The following is a 22,160-nucleotide window of genomic DNA, read 5'->3' on the forward strand; positions in this document are numbered from 1 at the left end:
TTTTTGATTGCCGCTACATTTATGGATGTTTTCAGAGAAGAGCCACAATGACTTCAAGATCTCTATCTTGAGTGGTAACAGCTAATTTAGACCCCATCATTTTATACATATAGTTGGGATTATGTTTTGCAATGTGCATTACTTTGCATTTATCAACACAGAATTTGGCCCTTACTATTTAACCAAGGTAAGATTTAAGATCTGTCTACCTGACAAAGGCGATGCAAAAGAACTAAGGCAAGAGATCCTATTGGCCTCATTTAGAAGCTACACATCTTACTGTTTACCATGTAAGTATACAAAACATTTCTGATCTAGAACTTGCTGATTACAGTATAATTAATGTATTTTGACAGGTATATTAACAGAAGGAACAGATAGAATGTCTGCTGCTTATGCACCGAAGTCAGTGCCAGCATTACTGAGCAGTTCAAAGAGTCCAAATGCATTCTACTTCTTTAAACTTCAAGAACTTGAGATTTGCAATTTAATGCTTTCAACAAGAGGCTCTAGACACACGAATGCCAATGGAAATTTTGTATAATTATAAAAGTTAATATATGGCAAAGTTTGCTTCTTGATCTTTTTAATTTTTATACAGACAGTGCATATTTGCATTGCAACAGGGCTGCATCCCAATTTAAGAGATGCGCACCCAGGAAGCACATAATTGTGAACAGAATCCTTTCAGCCACTCTGATCAAATGCTAATTCATGTGCAGGAGTGAGCATTATTAAAAATGTAATCCCAGGTTCTCAAGCAACCATCTGCACCTGTTTTCCAGTTACAAAATATTTTGGAAGGGAAGAGGACAATCTTGGCCTTAATTATCAGCCTCCAGTCATAAGTAGAGAAGAAAATCTTCCCTCCCACAGTGTCCTCCAGAGATGGGAATAATTCTAGTTCATTATAGGTGCTCAATCACTTAGGGCTTTGTCTACCTGGGAAAGTTTTACTAGTTATATATACCCCAGTATGATCTCCTGTGTGGACAATCTTATTCCACCATAAGTGGAACTTTTCTATTTAGTTTATGACCTTTTGGAAGGAGGTTAAACTGAAAAGCTAACACACCAAAATAACCCCCACACTTACACCGGTATAAACTAAGATGTGAATTTAAACCAATACAGTTATACCAGTGTAAACTATACCAGTGTAATCTGCTGTGTGGACACTTTTTCTGGTATAACTTCCCCACATAGAGAAGCCCTTTATCGTTCCTGCCTCATACCTTGCCAAAAGGGAAAAAATAATCCCATGCTTATTTTAAATTCAGTGTTGCTTTACCTGTTTGGTTTGTACTGCTGATATGGAGTTAAAGTTCTGCTGAATTTGGCAAAGTTTCCTATAGATTTCCAAAGGCCTTACTTAGATCTGATAAAGTAACCCTATGAATATTCAACCAGAATAGACAATACTTATTTGCTGTAAAAGCAGAATATCTGGCTCTGTAACATGCTAAGTAATTTGCTGCTTGAATTGCAGCCATCTTAGAGACTCATTAGGGGAGCACTCTGTCCCTGAGAGCTGAAAAATGTAACCATGTCTGGAAGCAGTGAAAGCATCACCTAGTAACAATACAGAATAGCCTAGTGTACATGTTACAACAGGTTCAATGCTTTCTACAGATCATGCAAATAATATTACATTAATAGCTTTAACTTGGTCGGGAGTGATGATATTCTTACAAACTTATCACCCCATTTCCATAGTGTTTCCTCACTACTGCTGTGTGCAAAGCAGGGGGCAGGAAGGGATACTGGAGGGGGGAGGAGGGAAGGCAGTGGGAGAGCAGGAGGGAATGCCAAACCGGTTGCAGATACACCCCCCCACCCCACCTCAGATATCATAAAGCTCTCTAAATCCAATTTAATATTAACTTTCGGATTATCATTCCATTTAATATTTTCATATACACCTCTACCCCGATACAACAGTCCTCAGGAGACAAAAAAAAAAAACCTCATCGCGTTATAGGCGAGACTGTGTTATATCGAACTTGCTCTTCCTCCCCCACCCCATGCCTTGTTCCTTGACCGCCCTCTCCAGAGACTCCCATCTCTAATCCCCCCCAGGACCCCACCCCCTACCAATTCCCCTGTCCTCTGACTGCTCTGACCCCATCCACCCCCCCCACCCCCGACAGGCACTCACTGGCAGCGGCGGGAAGCGAAGCAGGCCGGCCCCAGTCCGCTGCACTCCGCCAGCTCCCAGCCACAGCGCTCCGCTTCCCGCCGTCAGTGAGTGCGGGGAGGTTGGGGAAAGGATGCCCCCCCACACTCACCTGCGGCAGGAAGCGGAGAAACATGGCCCCGGCCCCAGCCGTGTTGCTGGGAGGCAGCTGGGGAAAGATCCTGCCCTCACCTGCCCGGCAGGAAGTGGAGCACCATGACTGGGGACTGGCAGAGTGGAGCTGGCTGGGGCTGGGCTGCTCCACTTCCCGCTGCCGGTGAGTGTGGGGAAAGGACACCTCCGGGCTGCTCCCAGCTCCCCGCTAATGCCCCAGGCCACTCTGGGACTGCGGGCCCCCAGAAGTGCCCTTCCACAGCTCCTGCCCCCCAGACCCTCTGCCCCTTATCGAAGACCTCGGCCCTGGCCTGGCCCGGCACCCTTAACACACTGCTCAGAGCAGCATGTCAGAGCTTTACCACATAGTATGCAAACCCACATTATATCGGGTCACGTTATATTGAGGTAGAAGTGTACATGCAAACAAACAGCAAAACAATATTGTAGGACATCTAAACAAACAGGAAAATCAAAATAACCTTTTAGAATAAAAACTGTACATTCATTAGTACACTGAACAAACTCAGCTTACTCTACTAAAGAAGGCATCAATAAAAACTCTTTTGGTATTTTATTTATAGATATTTCAATGGCAATCATTGAACTAACTGAACATTGTGATATCTGGATACATCTCAGAATACCACATATCCATTTAATGCCTTCCAAGCCTTCTGTCAATGTGAAAGGATTGGTTTAAATGTTGAGTTCCAGAATTCATGGCAATAAATAGCTGGCTCATCTGTGCAGCCAACTAATGGGATAATACCAATCACTTCTTTAAAACAGAGCCTGCAAGGACAGTACCACTACTGACATAGGATTATAATTGGATACAATTCTTTTAGGTTCCAGTTAAAATTCTGCTTACATAATGTATTTTCACAGGTTTCAGAGTAGCAGCTGTGTTAATCTGTATCCGCAAAAAGAACAGGAGTACTTGTGGCACCTGAGAGACTAACAAATTTATTTGAGCATAAGCTTTCGTGGGCTACAGCGCACTTCATTGGATGTATTTTACCATTCTTCAGTTCAGACAATAACTGCAAGTTTCACTTGCACTTAACATTGCTGTGAAGCAATCTTTTTATATAAGAAAGATTATTGAATTCATTTAGAGTACTGGCATTTCTGTTCCTTTCCCTGGTTCAGAATTATAGCAGTTTCCAGGGTTACAGAGTAGATTACATTTGGTTCTAAATATGTCACAAAAACAGATCAAATGCAGAGAGTTAGGCATTTTAAATAACAGCTCTACTCATAGTTATCATACAACCTAATTTTTTTAAGCTAGCTTTGAACCCTTAAGGTGTAATCCAGTCAAATACCATATTTTATTATGTAACCACAAAGAACCATCTGGAATATGAAAATACACCTCCACCTCGATATAACGTGACCCAATAGAACATGAATTCGGATATAACGCGGTAAAGCAGTGCTCGGGGGATGGGGAGCTGCGCACTCCAGTGGATCAAAGCAAGTTTGATATAACACAGTAAGATTTTTTGGTTCCCAGGGACAGCGTTATATCGAGGTAGAGGTGTACATAAAAATAAGACTGTCAAAAAAAGTAAAATCAAGATTAAGCTGATACATAACAGTGCCTACACTTCTCTGTGCCCTTTATTGTTTTTTTAAAGCACCCTAAGAACACAATCTCTACACCAGATTAGACCACATGTCCAACAAATGAAGTATGTAACCTCCAGGAGTGGAAAATTCTAGATGAAGTCTAAAAACTCCATATTGCATTTAACAGTTGTGCAATACTGTGCGGGGGAAGGAAGGGGGAAGAGTATCACCACAAAAAAAAGAGAACCAGTACAACAGGTTCACTACCTCAGAAGTGACAAGCTCTCTTAAACTTTAGCATAACGATGAAACTATAATTTCTTTTGTAAATTTAATTAAAATGATTTACATTCCTATGGGATTTCCATCTACCTGCACTGAAATTAAGCACCCTTGTCACTCACCATCACGAAGGCAACAGGAAACCTATATAAACTTTCAATGAAATGGTTTTTCATGAGCTCAACAGAAATGTTTCCAAAACAAGACTTTTAAAAAGACACTACTATATATTAATAAAGTCCTAGCCAGAATGCTGAGGAGTCAGATAGTGGTGAAGTTATAGGAAACTATTTTTAAAAGTTTGAGAGATACTCACATGTTCAGATTTTAGGTCATATTTTGGAGAGAAGGGAAGGGAAATGGCATCTTATATCTCTAATAACTTTATGGCCTTTGGACTGTATACTGCTTTGATCCACAAGCAGAAACCCCCCTCTGAAAGCAGCAAGGGTTCCCTCAATCCAGACACACAGCATATGACCCTGTGATAATAAGAGCCATGATATTAAGCCAAAATATTATGTCTCAAATATGGTGTCTTGCAAGAGAAAGACGTCACTTCTATTTATGCCCCCACTTCAAAAGTTTAGTTTAAATGTGCATAAGGTGAGTTTGAGCCAATCCAGGTGTCAACAGTTCAGTTGCCACTCTTGGCAGACAAGCCAAGGACTGAACTATCCTCTCAACAAGCTACATTTAGGGAGCACCTTTCAACTTTCTACACAAGAAAATTGACTGGCATAGCTATAGCTGAATTATACACCAGCATAACTATAGCAGTGTAAATTCCCCCATGTGGATATGATTCCAGAATAAAAACTACTTTTATTCCAGAATAGAGTGTCCAGATGGGGAAGTTATGCCAGTATAGTTATAGTGGTATAATTATTCTGATGTAGTATGCTGCTCAATTTCCCTATATTTAAAAAAGCCCTTAAACACATAGGGATCATTTCATTTACTATTGAAGATGCAACTATCTTTGTGGTGAAAAAATGGCAGCTTTCTGACAGTTTATAGCAACAATATATAATAGTCTTAGATAGGAAGCAAATACCACCTTATCCAATATTACATTAGGGTGAATACAAGTAGGCAAAAAACAATTCTGTGATATGGAATTTGACCAGAATATCAGGGTTAGCATCCCATCTCTAATAGAGAGAAAAGGGATCTTTAACAATAACAGGCATGTCTCAATATTACTTCAGTTGAAAGACAGCGGTTTCTCCAAAACAGATGAGACATTTGTGGTTAAGTAAATCTGAACAGCTGCTGCCTATATAATACCCCTCTACCTCGATATAACGTTGTCCTCGGGAGCCAAAAAGAATCTTATCACGTTACAGGTGAAACCACGTTATACTGAACTTGCTTTGATCTGCCGGAGTGTGCGCCCCCGCCCCCCCGGAGCACCACTTTACCGCGTTATATCCGAATTCATGTTATATCGGGTCACATTATATCAAGGTACCGGTGTACTTGCTTGGTGGATAGGAGTCTTCAGCCTCCAAGTCCATGAATGTTCCATCTTTACGGAATATTGACTTTCAGACCAAAAAAGGCAGTCACTGTAGGGATCTTAGGAACACACCTGAATGCTTCAAACATACTCAAAGAGAAAATATGGAAATGTGGTTCAAACAATGTCTGCACAATACTATCCACCAGACAGAAGACTTGACTTGCCACCTTCACAAACTGTTAGATCCACATAAATTGCAATATTGTGATCCTTGTGCTGTACTTAGGTACACTGTTCTTGTTCTTGTGTTCCTGGGTTCTGAGTACATCAAGCATGTGTGCATATGCGCTGGGGACAGGAGTTAGACTGAGCTGGTGTAACATAACACCTCTCAAATTGCTCTCTTGTTCATCAGAGTCTCAGCTTTCATTTAAGAGAAAGAAACGTCTCTAGCTGTTACATTTGTAAAAAAAGTGAGCTGACTGTAAGGGCATGGCTACACTTGCAGATGTAGAGCACTTTGAATTAAAACCAGCCTTTGGAGAGTGCAGTAGGGAAAGCGCTGCAGTCTGTTCACACTGACAGCTGCAAGCACACAGGCGTGGCCACATTCACAGCACTTGCAGCGACACATTATGGTCAGCTATCCCACAGAGCACCTCTTCCCATTCTGGCACTGTGGCTTGTGGGAAGGGGGCATTCTGGGTTCCGTCCCAACACCCCGTGATGTATCGGTTTGCATTCCAGCAATCCCTGTGCTTCCGTCCACATTTGGCACCATCTTTCAACCTTTTTTGTGCTGCTCATTCTGTTTTCCCTTTTGGTCTGTGGGAATGGAGCCCGAACTGCTAAGGAATATGCTGACAAGCCTTGCCAGCATGTCACGTTTGGCAGTCGAGTTACTCCTTACAATCCAAACTGACAGTGAGGATTCCGACAATGATATCAACTCGAGTAATGCATAAGACACCAGATTGCTTGTGGCATTCACGGACATGCTCACCACCACGGAACGCTGCTTTTGGGCTTGGGAAACAAGCACTGAGTGGTGGGATCACATCGTCATGCACGTCTGGGATGACAAGCAGTGGCTGTGGAACTTTTGGATGAGAAAAGCCACTTTCATTGGGACTGTGTGATGAGCTCGCCCCCACCCTGTGGCACAAGGACAAGAGATTGAGAGGTGCCCTGACGGTGGAGAAGCAGGTGGCTATTGCAATCTGGAAGCTGGCAACTCCAGACAGCTACCGATTGGTCGCTACCCAGTTTGGAGTGGGAAAGTCGACCGCTGGAATCGTGTTGATAAAAATTTGCAGGGCCATTAATCACATCCTCCTCAGAAGAAGGGTAACGTGCATGACATTGTGGCTAGCTTTGCACAAATGGGTTTCCCTAACTATGGAAGGGTGATAGCTGGGACGCATATTCCAATTCTGGCACCAGTCCACCTAGCTTCCCAGTATGTTAATCGGAAGGGGTATTTCTCTACTGTTCTCCAGGTGCTTGTGGATCACCGTGGTTGTTCCACTGGCCTGGAAAAGTGCCTAATGCACACATCTTTTGGAACACTGGCCTCTTCAGGAAGCTGCAAACCAGGACTTTTTTCCCAGACCAGAGGATCACTGTAGGGGAAGTCGAAATGCCCACTGTGATTTTTGGAGACTCCGCTTACCCTTTAATGCCATGGCTCATGAAATCCTACATAGGGAGCCTTGACAGCAGCAAGGAGTGGTTCAACAACAGGCTGAGCCAGTGCAGAACGACTGGAGTGTGCTTTTGACCGTTTAAAGGGCCGCTGGCGTTGTCTGCACAGGAAGCTACACCTGGCTGATGACAGCATCCCCACAGTTATATCTGCATGCTGTACCCTTCATAACATTTGTGAAGGGAAGGGTGAACGATTCACTCAGGCATGGGCCTTGGAGCTTCAGCATCTGGAGGCTGAATTTGAACAGTCAGAGAGCAGGGCTATTAGAGGGGCCCAGCACGGGGCTGCAAGGATTAGGGATGCCTTGAGGGAGCAATTTGAGCAACTGAGACTGAAAGCCACCAGTAATGTCTGGTGCCCTGCACGGCAGTGAAGTGCAGCGGTTCCAATGTTAGTAGGAATCTGTGTTTGCTACGCTGACTTGCAGTGCCTGTTGCTTTCCTGGGCTAAGATAGCTTTTACTTTATGCAACAAGAAAGAATGGTTTTCAAACCCAAAAAAATCCACTTACTGAAAAAAAAATCATTTATTGAAAAGAAACAACTGCTTGGGAAACAGAAAGGGCAAGGGGTTGCGTTGGGGAATGATACAATCACAGATTTGCGTATGTCCTGTTATCATACTCAGCCTTCCTGTCTGGAGTGCTGTGCAATGACTGACGCACTTCAGGATGGCTATACTGCATGGTGACGGGGGTTGAGTGCAGTGGGTAAGGGTCACAGTTTTCAAGGCTGGGTGGTGAAGCTACAGGTGTTGGAGGTAGCTGGTGGCGATAAGAACCCGGATGTTGGGGAAAGTGGGCTGGAGGTGACATGGGGGCACAAGGGAAAGTTTTGGGACAAGGGCTGGGGGCGGGGTGGGGGCTGGCGCTCTAGTGCTTCACCTGCATTGCTATGAGCACCTGGATCGAGTCCACTCCATGATGCTTATCAGCTGATCCATGCTTTGCTGTCAAAGCTTCGTGCTTTTGTGTCTGCAATCTGCATTCTGATGGCAGACCCTCCTTTCACTCCCCCTCCACTCCTGCGCTTTTAGATTCTCATTAAGTGACTGCTGCATTACTTCATGCAGTATGTCTTCCTTGCTTCTAAGTGGCCTCTTCCTGAGTCTTTGCAGTCTCTTGGCTGGTGATAACACGGACAGCTGAGATCTCAAGGTTGCATCTGTAAAGGCAAAATGCAACACTTAACAGAGGCAGCATTGTTCACACCAGACAGAGCAATGATTGCCCCGGACTTAAGGAGGGCAAGCACAGTCTACACAATAGCATAATTTGCCTGTCCCAAAGAGAGTGCACATAACCCATGGCAGCCCCAAAATGGTGAGTAAGCACAGGGTCAAGGGGGACTGATTGTTTCATGGATGTACTGTCCTCTGGGTTTCTGTGCCTTGGGGAGAGCCAACAGTTGCAGGGGGCCCCTATATTGAACACTGCCCCCACATTTTCCACAAGAGTTTGTTCTGAAGATAGTTCACTGCTGAGGGTGACCTGGGAAGCAAGGGAAGGTCTTCTACTACAATGTGGCTTCCGCCCTGGCCCACATACAGCTTGCCTGTGTGCAGCAATGGTCCCTCTGCCCTTCACGGCACAGTGGCGTGGACATGTTAGCCTGACTGGAACAAGGACCACAGTGGCTTTCCCAAGAAACCTCTGCAAGCGCATTGCCTAAGTTCTGGCTGAGACCTTTGAAGAGATCACTGAGGCCAATTACCGCAATGTGAGAGAGCACATCAATGCCCTGTTCTGCATCTAGGCATGCATGTAGCCCTAACCCTCCTCACCAAAAGAGCCTGCACCAAATAACTTCCTTCCCAAAATAAAAGCTGCTTACCGGGAATCTCCTCTGGTGTTTGTCCTTCCCCAAGCACCAATGGCCACGACTGGCTACCTTGCTCCTAGCTTGAGAGCAGCTCTTGGCTGCATGCATCTAGGGATTCAGGGGTGTCTTCCTCTGCCTCAGCACCCTTGCTCCTGCTTTTCTCCTCCTCCTGCCTTGTTGAACTGGACTCTGAAGTGTCCATGGTGGTACCTGGAGTGCAGGTGGGGTCGCCCCCAAGTATTGTGTCCAGCTCTTTGTAGAAACAGTAGGTCGTGGAGGAAGCACCAGAGCGGCGGTTTGCCTCATGGGCTTTGAGGTAGGCATCCACAGCTCCTTCACTTTAACCCTGCACTGCAGTGAGTGCTGGTCATGGCCTCTTTCCATCATGTCCCTTGATATCTGCCCGAAGGTACTGTAATTTCTACGGCTGGAGCGCAGCTGGGACTGGACAGCTTCCTCCCCCTAAGCACTGATGAGGTCCAGCACCTCGCCATTACGCCATACTGGGGATCACCTGGCACGTGGAGGCATGGCCACCCGGAAAGATTCACTGAGAGCACTTCACGCCTGGCTGAGCAAACAGGAAGGGGATTTTCAAAATTCCCAGAGAATTTAAAGGGCGGGTCTGATGGTTGGTCACCTCAGGGCAGGGCAGTAGAGTTCAAACTGATGACTAGAGTGGCTAGAACAGGCATTGTGGGACACTTCTGGAGGCCAATCAGAGCCATTAACAGACCAGGGCGTCCACATTGGCACTGTGGTACTCCAACGGGGGAGCATCAAACATTACTCCACTTGCCGAGATGGAGTACCAGGAATGCTCTAGCCATGGCGCAGTGGCGGCTCCAGGCACCAGCATTCCAAATGCGTGCCTGGGGCAGCAAGCTGCAGGGGGCGCCCTGCTGGCCCCTGCGAGGGCGGTAGTCAGGCGGCCTTCAGCAGCTTGCCTGCAGGAGGTCCGCCAGTCCCACGGATTCAGCGGCAATTTGGCAGCGGGTACACTGAAGCCGTGAGACTGGCGGATCTGCTGCAGGAAAGCCGCCAAAGGCTGCCCCGTGCTTGGGGAGGCAAAAAAGCTAGAGTTACCCCTGCCGTGGAGTCAGAGTGCTCTACGTGCCTTGCCATTGTGGACCGGTTGTGAGTTAGAGAGCACTGGGCTGCTTTAATAAGCTCTAATTTGCAAGCGTGGCCATGCCCTAAGTGATGCAAACAGGTCTACTAAGAGAGCCTGCAGAGAGCTGGAGCAGTATCTTTGGGAGGCTTGAACAGCTGCGTTCATTTCAGTGAAGTGTTAACGCAGATGCCTTAACAACAACAATTTAAATACCAACCCCATTAGCAATTTTATTCCTTATGTATGAAAAAGAGGGAGGATCACAGATTTGTAGTTTATTGTAAGTGACAGCTCACTTTGGTGCCACAATATTCAGGAGAGTGACACTGTTCTTCATCCTCCTCCCCAAAATCAAGAAGCCTGAGGAACCTACGTTAGCCCATGGGCATAATCAAGTTCCATCAAGCAGGAGCCAAATGGAGCTCAGTGAGTACACACAGTTATATTTTGAATATCTACATAATTTTTTGAGAGTGGCATCTCATTCTGAAGACTCATATAGGCAGAGCGTAATTTGTAGGCACAAGTTTGTTGATTATACCATCCTTTCTTCCCCACGAATTCAACCTCCAGTTGAAGATTAAATGTGGGAGTACTGAGAAATAACTGCCACAGGATGTTGTGTTAGATGTGCAATAAGTTAATAATTCTTCCTTCAGGGCTGGTAGGGAAAGCCTAATATCTCACCAAATGGGATTGGTTAGAATGGAAGGAATGGTCCCATATGCTAATTAGAGTTTGTAAGTAATGCATAAACTTTTATGTAATATAGCAATGTGTACACCCCCCCACTGTGATTTTAAATTCTAACTGTTGAATTAAAGGCTTGAAATCCATTAAGTTATTTTACTTGTCTATTTTTTTAGTTTAAACAAAAATAATGTTGTGCATTGAATTTCTTAGCAAGATTAATGTCAGCACGCTGTGGCACTGTCATCATAAAATAATAATTTGTTTACAAGGTTAGTTTTGATATTTATCTCATCCTTGTCATTAAATTGAGCTATGAGCAACATGGGTTGAGTGTTCTGTGACTTGAATCTCTATAGTTATGAAACTTTATTTTACAACTCAGCCATTATCCTACTGTGTGTCCACTGGGGATGTATTTTTGGAAGAATCAAATACTCTTTGATGATTTACTGCTGCTAACTTAAAATTTTAAGTACTTCTACATTTGGATTTTTTAGCAAATCTGTTTAATCTGCTATGATCAGATCTGTTTAATCTGCTATGATCTTAAAATACATTTATCTGTCCCATGTCTATTTTGAAATATATTAACTTTTGTATTACTTACTGGGACTGTACGTTAAAAGTTTAATCATTTGTTAATTTGCTTTTGTCTACTTATTACAACAGCTACAGGGTAGGTCTCAGTTGTTCCTTTTTAGGTAAATATTAAAACCATTTAACATGGTTTGGCTCAGACAGGATAAGAGACTTACATTGGGCATCAGAATCAGTGGCAGAGTTGAAAACAGAACAACAATCTACAGTCCCTTCCCCCAGAAGAGGGCCAATGAGAGAAGAGCACAAAGTAATAAAATGAACTGCACTCACCTTAGGTCTGAATTTAGCCCAGAGGCACATAGGCTTCTGGGTGCTATTGTCATACAAATAATTTTACATTATAAATAGCATAGTCAACCCATAGAATATATGGCCAAAGGAGATATTCAAGACAAACACTATGCTAGAGTTTAAAGAGGACTAGCAAACTGACCATTAGCCCCTTTGACTGCTGCCAGAAGCTCCAGGTAGAATGCTGCTTCTTCAGCTGAATATACAGGTTAAATCCTGCCAGTCCGCTGGTTTCAATGGAATGTCAAGAGAATGCAGCACAACAGTTATTGGAGGGTCGGCAAAGAAGTTAACATGCAGCTATGCAAGCTAAGATAGTGTCACAAGGGGATTCAAATCTCATGTTGCAGTACAATGCCCATGAGAATCTAGGAAGGAATCCTAACCCATCCTCCTCCAAATATGTATTGCACTATACCAATGACTAGGCATATTATAGGATATTTATCAGGTTCCAGCTGCTGCCAAAGGCATGTCAGTAGAGTAATGATCTGATCATGTGTAGCAACTATTATGTCCCCAAAATCTGTCACCTTCCCCATGTACAAACAGGAAATATGCCTAGCGCAAAGCTTAATTAATTGATTCAAAAGTGAAACTGTCAACATTCCTTCAGTCCTTGGTTTTCTTTTTAAAAAAAAGAGTGAATAAAACCATAAAGATTACATAAATAAAAGATTTTTCCACATCATGCCCACCCACATTGTGGAAGTACAGATAGAGAAAGATGGGACCAATTTAGTCACACTACAAGAACAAACAAACAAAGTTCAAAAGAAACAGTTCACATTAAATTCTGTTCCACAAGCCAATGAATTACACAGTAAAAATAGATTTCATAAGTTAAAAAGTAATACAATTTATAAAATGGCTGACAAAATGTCCTCTGAGAAGGATATTGGCTACTGTATTCCTGAACTGGACCCAACGCTGATGGCATTCACATTTTCCACTGAATGAAGAAAAATAAAGCACTTGGAAAAGAAAGTGCTCACGTCAGGAAACTAATCATTCCGCTCCTATTGTGGCCCAAACAAATGTAAACACTGCACTGCCATTCCCACAGTTCTGAAAGATCTGAGGCGCCATTAACACACAAGCACTTTTTTTTAATCTTACAGAATTAACAACTATTGTTACTAAAACAGGGATATGATATTACAGCAGCAGTTCTGCAAATTACAAGCCACAGTCAAACCGAGAGGCCACTATGTTAAGGCAGGTTAGCAATTTATGTTTTCAAACTGTTACATAACTTGATCATACATTCTGAGATAAAACAAAACATCCCTGGGTTAAGATGGAGTTAATTACTGCTATATATTCCAAAAAGTTTAAGAGTAACACACACATTACAGGAATGTTGTAATCAACCAAAACCCAGGCATTAGAATCCCAAGAAATTCCAAGTTAAGGCTGCTTAAAAGAAATTTGAATGTGTTAAGGTACTGAAATGCACATTTAAGGCACCAAAACAGTCTTAATTCTAATCCATAGTGACATCATCCACTAACAATGCAATTATGATTAAGGTATCTTAGTGTCTACAGAACTGAATTTTAAAGATAGTTTTCTTATTCTCCCTCCTTCCTTCCACATGTCACTACAGGACAGAGTTAGGGTTGTTTAGGTGTGAAAATCCCTGTAATGTTTTACACTCTTAAGTTACTAATATACACTCTCAAAACGTCAACTCCAATTTATGGAAGCTTTTGCCTTGAATTCTCCTAAATTTTCTAGGATTAATTGAAAATTTGTACATGAATACTAAACAAGAAACCCAATGAGAATGTTACCATGGGATATTTCTACTAATCTGAAGCTATGTGGTAACAACCTTAAAATTAAAAAACTTTAAGAGCAGATTCACTTTTGCAGATTCACTTTTGCATCAAAGTAGCACAGAGCACCCAGAACATACCAACCAAGCTGGGTTTACAGCTGCTTTGCCTCACTAAAAATACAAGCAGCCACATGTATTGATGAATCTGGTCCTTAATTTGCATTTGATTTATAGCATTTTGTTCAACATCTTTATCAATGATCTGGATGATGTGATTAATTGCACCCTCAGCAAGTTTGCAGATGACAAAATTGGGGGGCAGGGGAGAGGTAGATATGCTGGAGGGTAGGGATAGGGTCCAGAGTGACCTAGACAAATTGGAGGATTGAGCAAAAAGAAATCTGATGAGGTTCAACAAGGACAAGTGCAGAGCTCTGCACTTAGGAAGGAAGAATCCCATGCACCGCTACAGGCTGGGGACTGACTGGCTAAGCAGCATTTCTGCAGAAAAGGATCTGGGGATTACAGTGGATGAAATGGATATGAGTCAGCAGTGTGCCCTCATTGCCAAGAAGGCCAACAGCATATTGGGCTGTATTAATAGGAGCACTGCCAACAGATCAAGTGAAGGAATTATATTCCCCTCTATTCGACACCGGTGAGGCCACACCTGGAGTACTGCATCCAGTTTTGGTCCCCCCACTACAGAAGGGATGTGGAGAAATTGGAGAGAGTCCAGCGGAATGCAATGAAAATGATTAGGTGGCTGGGGCACATGACTTACAAGGAGAGGCTGAGGGAACTTGGGTTTAGAGAAGAGTGAGGATAGATTTGATAGCAGCCTTCAACTACCTGAAGGGGGGTTCCCAAAGAGGATGGAGTTCAGCTGTTCTCAGTGGTGGCAGATGACAGAACAAGCAGCAATGATCTTAAGTTGCAGTGCGGGAGGTCTAGGTTGGATATTAGGAAACACTTTCACTAGGTGGGTGGTGAAGCACTGGAATGGTTTACCGAGGGAGGTGGTGGAATCTCCATCCTTAGAGGCTTTTAAGGCCCGGCTTGACAAAGCTTTGGCTGGGATGATTTAGTTGGTGTTGGTCCTGCTTTGAGCAGGGAGTTGGACTAGATGACCTCCTGAGTTCTCTTCCAACCCTAATATTCTATGATTACAGTGTGGAGGACGGTGTGGAGATCAGTGTTTTGTGAAAACAGGATTGGAGGGAGCCCAGTCTCAGTCTCAATGTCTCTGCACTCTAAGGGCTCCCTTAAGGTCCTGCTTATGTTCCCCGTTGTGCTACCTCGGTGTGCAGTAGAGCAAAGGCAATGTTAAGAACTTCAAATATTGATGTCCAAACTAGTTTGGGGCCCCTGAATTAGGTAAGTTCATGGAGGACGTGTCAATCAATGGCTATAGCCAAGATGGTCAGAGACACATTCCCATCATCTGGGAGTCACTAAACATCCAAATGCTAGAAGTGGGACTTGACGACAGGGGATGGATTACTTGAAACTGACCATATCTGTTCATTCCCTCTGAAGCATCTGGCATTGGCCACTGTTAGAGACAGGATACTGGGCTACATAGTCCATGGTTCTGACTCATTATGGCTGTTCTTATGTTCTTAGAAGAAACAAATAAATAAATTTGTAAATTCTCAGAAAATTCATTCTATATTCAAGACATCAGTGCTGTAAATTTGGGAAGAATCGGCTTTATTTTTCCCCCACACATAAAGCAGATGTGGAATTCCAGCTTTAAGGACAAAACGGAACTCAGCACTAACTATGAAGCTGCAACCAGCGCTTCCTTAATACAGTATTCAGAAAGTAAAGCTGAATTTGGATTTTGGGCCCTTCATTAAAAGTTCTTAGAGTTCCCTTCCAGCACCATAATTTCTCCTTCCTCTTTCCCCTTTTCCATTACACTCTCTTCCCTTCTCCATAATCTTATATGAAGCTGGGAAGAAATGTCAAATTGTCTAAGAATCCCGAAGAGCTTTATTAACATTCATTTCTTAAGCCCCAAAACACCCTTATCAGAAAGTATTTATATACATGTTACTGATAAGTAGGAAGTTAAGTAACTTTCTGAGACAGACTTTGGGCAATTGAGTGGTATAGCTAGGAACAGAATCCAGTCTCTCCTCCCACTTAACACATAGATAACATTATCTCAATTTCGTAAGATGCCTATACAGCTAAATTCTAGTTATTTTCTTTTTTTTAATTTTAAACTATGTCAAATAGAGGACTGAAATACTTCTCCCCATTCCATACACCAAATCTCAGCTCAACTATTCTGTCCTCTATAGGCTCCCATCTCCAACTGATATCAATGAAGTTTCTATGAAAATGGGAGGAGCAGAATTATCAGAGCCCCATGCAGAACAGACAAGATAAATATCTCCTTTAGGCTATATCCTACTATTTCTAAGCAATCACAAACAAGAATTTGCCAATACAGCTTCAGATAGATGCTCATGGATCTCCCTACACAAACTCCAACTGTGCACTCAGCATATTTAACAAGACATCCCAACCTTTTCCCATGAAAGTTGAATGCACGTAACACTTCTAAACTGCTATCCTCAGATTAAATAACAATTGCCAAACTGCCCAGTTTATACTTTTCCAGACCACAATTACCAGATACCCTTTCGCAGGTGGAGGTCTGGAGTGCTGGGTAGGTAATCTATTGTCAAAAGCAAATCATTAAGTTTTCCCCATGAGCTTAATTCTGAATTTTTGAGCTTCTAGACAACTGCCATTTGGCTGATCAATGGATCCTGCAACCACACTTCTGACATGTTCATAATCTAAACACCTTCAGAGGACTGAAATATTTAGAGAGAATATTTTCAGATTAAAGCAATAGCATTGAGTTTCAATGCATTTTTTCTCTTTTGCTGGTACTTCCTCCAAGTTTGGCAGGATGTTTTAGGTTTCAAAGTGTGAAAGGCTTTTTTCAAAAATACAAAAAAAACAAACCCACTCAGAACTGGGTAGAAGCAGCTGATGAACAAAGAAACTGCAGCTGTCAGCTACAATACAGTCATGTGTTTCCCCACAAAAACTGAAAGCTATGGAAATACTTAATCATGCCACGAACATGCAAACTGCAGGAAGTTAATTTTTCCTTGTGCTTAACTTAATTCACATTTTTGTAACTGCTGTTCATTCTAAACAAGTTACTAAAAAAATGCTATTAAATTTGTTTTCAGAATGTATTTTGTCCTTTGTGAAGCAAGAGACCATTAACAATGACAGAAAACAACATAAGCTAAACTGGAAAAAGGCATTTTTACTTCAGAATAGGACTGTCCACTTCGGGAGTTATAACAGTATAATTCTACTCACAAATTTCCCTTTGTAGTCAAACCCATATTTTTAAATAAAAAATTACAAAAGAGATGGGGGTTGGGATTAAAAATAATTGAAAAAAAATCACAAGATTATAAACTGTTTTGAATAAAAGATAAGATACATACTAAGATTCTCCTCATTGTACAAAGTTCCTGCACAGCAAGAAAAATATAATTTACGGGGGGTGGGGGGTGGAAGGACTTATATTCCATTAATTTCCAATTTCATAAATGTGGATTTTTTTTAAACCAAAGGACCCACATTGTATGGATTTTAAACCGACTGTTACAAATTACACCTAAGGTTACTATGACAGACTGAATAATAGAGAAGTAACCCATTCTCCAAATTCCATCTACTCTGTGCACTTGAAGTAACTTTATGTATGGCCATTTTCACTGCTTCCCTTTCATTATCAGTTAACCAGTGTCCATTGTTTCAATGGGTCTTCCACATAGCAACAGGGAAAAGGAACTTTAAAAAAAAAATTAGGAAGGCCACAAAAATTGGCACAGGATTTGGGGGAGGTGTAGTATCCAAAATTACTTTTCTTTATAAAATGAGTTTAAAGTAATTAGATTTCAAGTTGACTGATATTCCTTTATAATGAAAGGGACGATTTACTGACAAATCAGAAACAATTGAGAAAACTCAATATAATTCCAGATCTAGCGATTTTGTTTTAGTTTACCAATCTAAAAGACTAGACAGAGTAGATATGGAGAACTTTAACAGTGAAGTGTATTTATGCTTCATGAAATTCTATTCCTCTTTTGTAATTCACTCATTTTAAACTCAGAACTTTAGGGTCAGAAGTCTTCACAGATCTGTTAAAAATAAATTAAGAAAAGCAGGCAAGTAATCTTGTCAGAAAATTCAAATGCACACATATTTACTAAAAAGTTGCAAATGAACGTTGCTCCGTTAGTCTGTCTAGTTTTATGCGCAATGAGTTTTAAGGTACTTTGACTACTGCACTAAAATGGAGGAATTACACGAGTTTGTTTATTTTTTGCTACAGCTACAATTTTTCATCAGTTAGAAAGGATTTCATCTTCAAAGAAGCACAAAATGAACTTTGATTTCTGTTTTAAGAGAAACTAAAAAATATTTAACAGTTAATGGGAACAGTAATTTAATTCTTTAAACTGAGTGACTGTGGAAGTGGTTTATGGACAGATTTTGCTGAAGAGGTCAGCACTGAGCAGTGTCCATCAGTTCCCACTGAGAACATTGGATACCAAGCACTTATGAAAATCTGTCCAGTTCATCTAGATGCCTAAATAGAAGGACAGTTTTTTGAAAGTCCATCTCCACTTGAAGGTGCTTAGCACTTTTGAAAAATCTAGCCCGTAATCCTCAATCCAGTTTTCTTTAAATCACAAATTCTTAAAAATATATACTTACAATCAATATGAACACAGTATTGTGTAGGTCTGATGCACACTATGTGCAGCCACCAAATTAAGATATAAACTTCATTTCTAAAATGAAATTTGTAACTGTGGATGGAACATATTTATAGACAGAGTGTAAGTGCAACACACTTTCATAATATTTCTAAATATTCAACATCTTTGGTGCTGAAACCTATAATATGGATTTCATTAAAACATGGTATACGTTTCCTTACCCACAAATTCATCTCTTGGAAGACTTGTTGGATATCAAAATGTGACCCTAAGAGCACCCCAATGTCCGAGGGCAAGGGGGTCCCCAGTATCTAGCAATGACCCTCAGTTGGCTTGACCAGCTTAGCATACCACCCCAACTCACTGTTGTCATAGACAATACCTTTTAGAACTGGCCAGCCATGCTGACAGAACAACTGTGGAGGGAAAAACTACTTTGAACAAAAGACTCATTTTTAAAATTAGATTTTAGTCTTTGAAGCATATTTTTATGTTTGTTTGTCACCATTTCTATCCCAATTCCTTCTATTCAATATCTTGTTTTTCCACACAACCATCTCAGTGTAGTGTTTCAAACTGAAAAGTAAAATCCTCAAAGCAACAGGCTGGTGCTATGTACAGACTCTTTAAAGGATGAGTGAACTTGACAAGGTTTTGCGAGTGCTACAGTGAGGGGCTAAGCACTGCAGAGGAGACAGTTCTGAATAGGCAGCTGGTCTTACCCTACAAGGAGTAACCAGCCTGATGCAAGCCAGGGTGAGGTCAGTGTGCTGTAAGTGGGCTGTTGGTGTGTCAGGGCTCTGAGCCAAAGCCGCACAGCACAGAAGCATCCAGGATTAAAAGGCAGGCGGTGACAACCCTTTACTGGTCTTGGTAAATCCCAAAAGTATCACAAAGCAGCTGCTTTTACAATGTTTAAATTTATTTTGGAAATTAAACTCAAAGGAACTCTAACTCATGTCAGCCAGCCAGCATCACAGCTTATATTTTTCAGCTCAAGTGGTCATTTCTTAACCTCGTGGCCCAAGAGCAGTATGATATATATGAGGGACCCATCATTGTAATGTTGGCATTTTGAAGACTAAGCTGTGTGCGCAACAATGTGCATAACTTACATAAGAAAGTTTAACTCTTGAACTTAAAGAGCTCTACAAATGAGCAGCAGCATTCTCAAAGGGTTTTGGAAGCATATTCTTCTGGTTTCTTCTTCCATCTATTTAACCTTGGTAACGCAAGAAAAGGCTGAGTAAACAGTACTTTTCGCCATTTAAGCTACTTTTAGCATTACGTAAACTGGGACATGAAAAGGAGGAGACTAACAAGGTGGTGGTGGGAAAGGCGGGGGGTGAAGAGAGAAAAAACAGTTTGGTTTGATGAATAACCATACTGCTTTCTATTCATGTTACTTTTCAAGAAGTTGATGTTAAATGTTCTAGTTTAACCAAAAGTTATTGTGCTAAAAGCAGAAATCTTTGGGTGAAATTCTATGGCCTGTTTTATGAAGGTCAGAACAGATCATAATGGTCATTTCTAATCTTTAAGCTACAATTTTCAGGCGTTAGCAAAGAGAAAACTTTAAAATAAAGTGACTGTAAATCTTTAAAATGATATTCTTTTAGAGCATGGTAGTACATTTAAAGCCTAATGCAATGCATTACAATGCAAATTCAGCCCCCAGAACCAGTAGCAGAACCAGGAGATATGAAGAGGAGTAGGGAGGAATCAAAGATTCACCAGGGAGGCTAATTCTATTCCAATGGCTGGAGTAGTTTAGGTGGAATTCTGATTCAGTTGCCCTCTATGACCAGTCAGGACTGAGAGGATCCACAAGGTGCCTGACTTCCCCACAGTTTTAAAACTCCACCATTTCTCTTCAGAGAGCACCTCCAAGTCTGCAAGAAGAGGGGCTGGATTTTCCCCAGTCTGAACCTATTGCTATCCCCAGATATACATCAGGGTTTCAAATGATGCTTTTTGGAATTTCCATAGAGAAGGTACGTGGGAGGGAGAAATATCCCTAATACTTTTCCAGTTAGAGAAAACATTCATTCCTTTTACCATGATACAATATTTGCAACCCAGTAGTTCTGGTGAGAGCTTGCCTTATCAATCCTGAGTCAGAGCAAAGTAGAATTTAGTTTTACTTTTCTTTCTTTGAATATGATTGTTTCAGGCCCCTCAGTAGAAGCAGCAAAATTTGCTATGGTGTATCAGAATAACGTAAAGAGGACCACGATTCTACTGTCACAGTATATAGGTATTTCTCATCACTTTCCATTATTTATTTATAATCTAAGTTGGGGAGAATAGGAAGTGTGCAGTTTAAATGGTTCATCATGCAACAAAGGACATTCATTCAGTTGGCTTTAGTGGAAGAGGGAAGTTCTAAGGGGTGTCTCCATCCTAGAGCTGATATTAGGACTTGATGTAACTAGTTCCAACTAGGAGGAGAGCTGTAGGCCTTTATTGTATAGATATGTTTAGAGTCTTGGAGTGGGACTACAACTAAGACACCTTTCTACAGTCCAGTCAGGGATACAGGTACCAGTTAGCACCTCTTTCAGTCCCATCCTCCATTCCCAACCATTCAATATGAACAGAACTTAGCTCAGTTTCATAGATGCCTTGCAAGAAAAGTCTGAGGGCTTTCAATATTCTCAGACAGCTTTCAGATATTGATGGTGAGACAGCCCTTACAATAAAGATCACAGTTTCCATTATTTCCTCATTAAAACAGTCTGCCACAGCAATAAATAGTATGCTGCCACATTGAAAAAGCTGTTCTGTTCTAGACACCTTTAATTACTTTATAGTTTTGGGGGTGTTTCTTAGTCTCTTGTGGTCAGTCTCATGTTCTATTCACAGGGATTTAATTTTTTTTCCAAGAAGTCTCAAAAGTCTGCAAGCCTAAAAACCATATTTTTATATAGAGGTACAAAAACTGTTTCCTGAAGGGGTGCAATTTAGACTTGGCATTTACCATTATTTTGTCTGGAATGAGGAACAGTCTTGCTGCTACATTTAAAAGAAGTTTTGTTTTGAAACAGTTGTTACCATTTGACAGTTGGATGATGAGCATGTGCAGTATGATATGTTCATTTCAGCATGAAATGAACCACGCTAAACAGTCTCACTAGCATTATTTGATCATTCAAATAACCATTGATGGTGAACGCCAAAGATTTTACCTCTGTGACAGAAACCAAGAAAATCTACAAAGAGTTTGGCTCTAACTTACAAAGAGCACTACTCACCATTTCCTGCAATAACAACCCACCCTACCTACTGACTTCACCAATTTTCCAGTGATGTTAACACATTTAAAGCCAATGATATAATAAAAAGGTACTGCAGGTGTACAAATATATTCTTAAAATGAATATATTGCAAGCAGAGTTCTTGTGATAACTGCCCTATGAATGAAGTTCATGTTTGAAACAAATTAAGTATACAATCACTAGTCTATATTTGAAATCATGCAAAGCACTGTGTTCAACTCACTATTTTATATTACATGCATTCCTAGTCTATTAGTTGAGTTAGTTCTGTTTCTTTAGCTATTGTTATTTCAACTTTTTATATTATGGAATTTTCCTTCTCAAGAAAACAAAAGCTAAGATCCTGTGGCATCTAAGATGATTTTCTTTGTTTTTAAAAAATACCAGCATGCTTCAGATACAAATGTCTCCACAGAACACAAAATAGTTTGAAAGCACAAAGCAATTTTAACATGGCATTTTTAATAATGTTAGCAAGGTATG

General features: G+C 41.4%; 2 protein-coding genes across 9 annotated transcripts in view; one reads left to right on the forward strand and one right to left on the reverse strand.

Annotated features, from left to right (window-relative positions):
- MXRA7 (matrix remodeling associated 7) overlaps window positions 1-22,160 on the forward strand; it is an 836,957-nt gene that overhangs the window by 175,098 nt on the left and 639,699 nt on the right. The window lies entirely within an intron of this gene.
- Window positions 1-22,160, reverse strand: part of SEC14L1 (SEC14 like lipid binding 1) — a 101,470-nt gene that overhangs the window by 32,116 nt on the left and 47,194 nt on the right. The window contains exon 1 of one of the 8 annotated variants that reach the window (XM_050919296.1): window positions 8,207-8,509. The exons of the other annotated variants lie outside the window; for them this stretch is intronic. Within the exon in view, the coding sequence (XP_050775253.1) occupies window positions 8,207-8,212 (6 nt within the window). The 5' untranslated portion in view covers window positions 8,213-8,509. Of the gene's footprint in view, window positions 1-8,206; window positions 8,510-22,160 lie in introns of those variants that run through there. 8 annotated transcript variants of the gene reach the window in all.

The sequence above is a fragment of the Gopherus flavomarginatus genome, chromosome 12 (assembly GCF_025201925.1).
Source record: "Gopherus flavomarginatus isolate rGopFla2 chromosome 12, rGopFla2.mat.asm, whole genome shotgun sequence".
In the NCBI taxonomy this organism is placed as follows: Eukaryota; Metazoa; Chordata; order Testudines; family Testudinidae; genus Gopherus; species Gopherus flavomarginatus.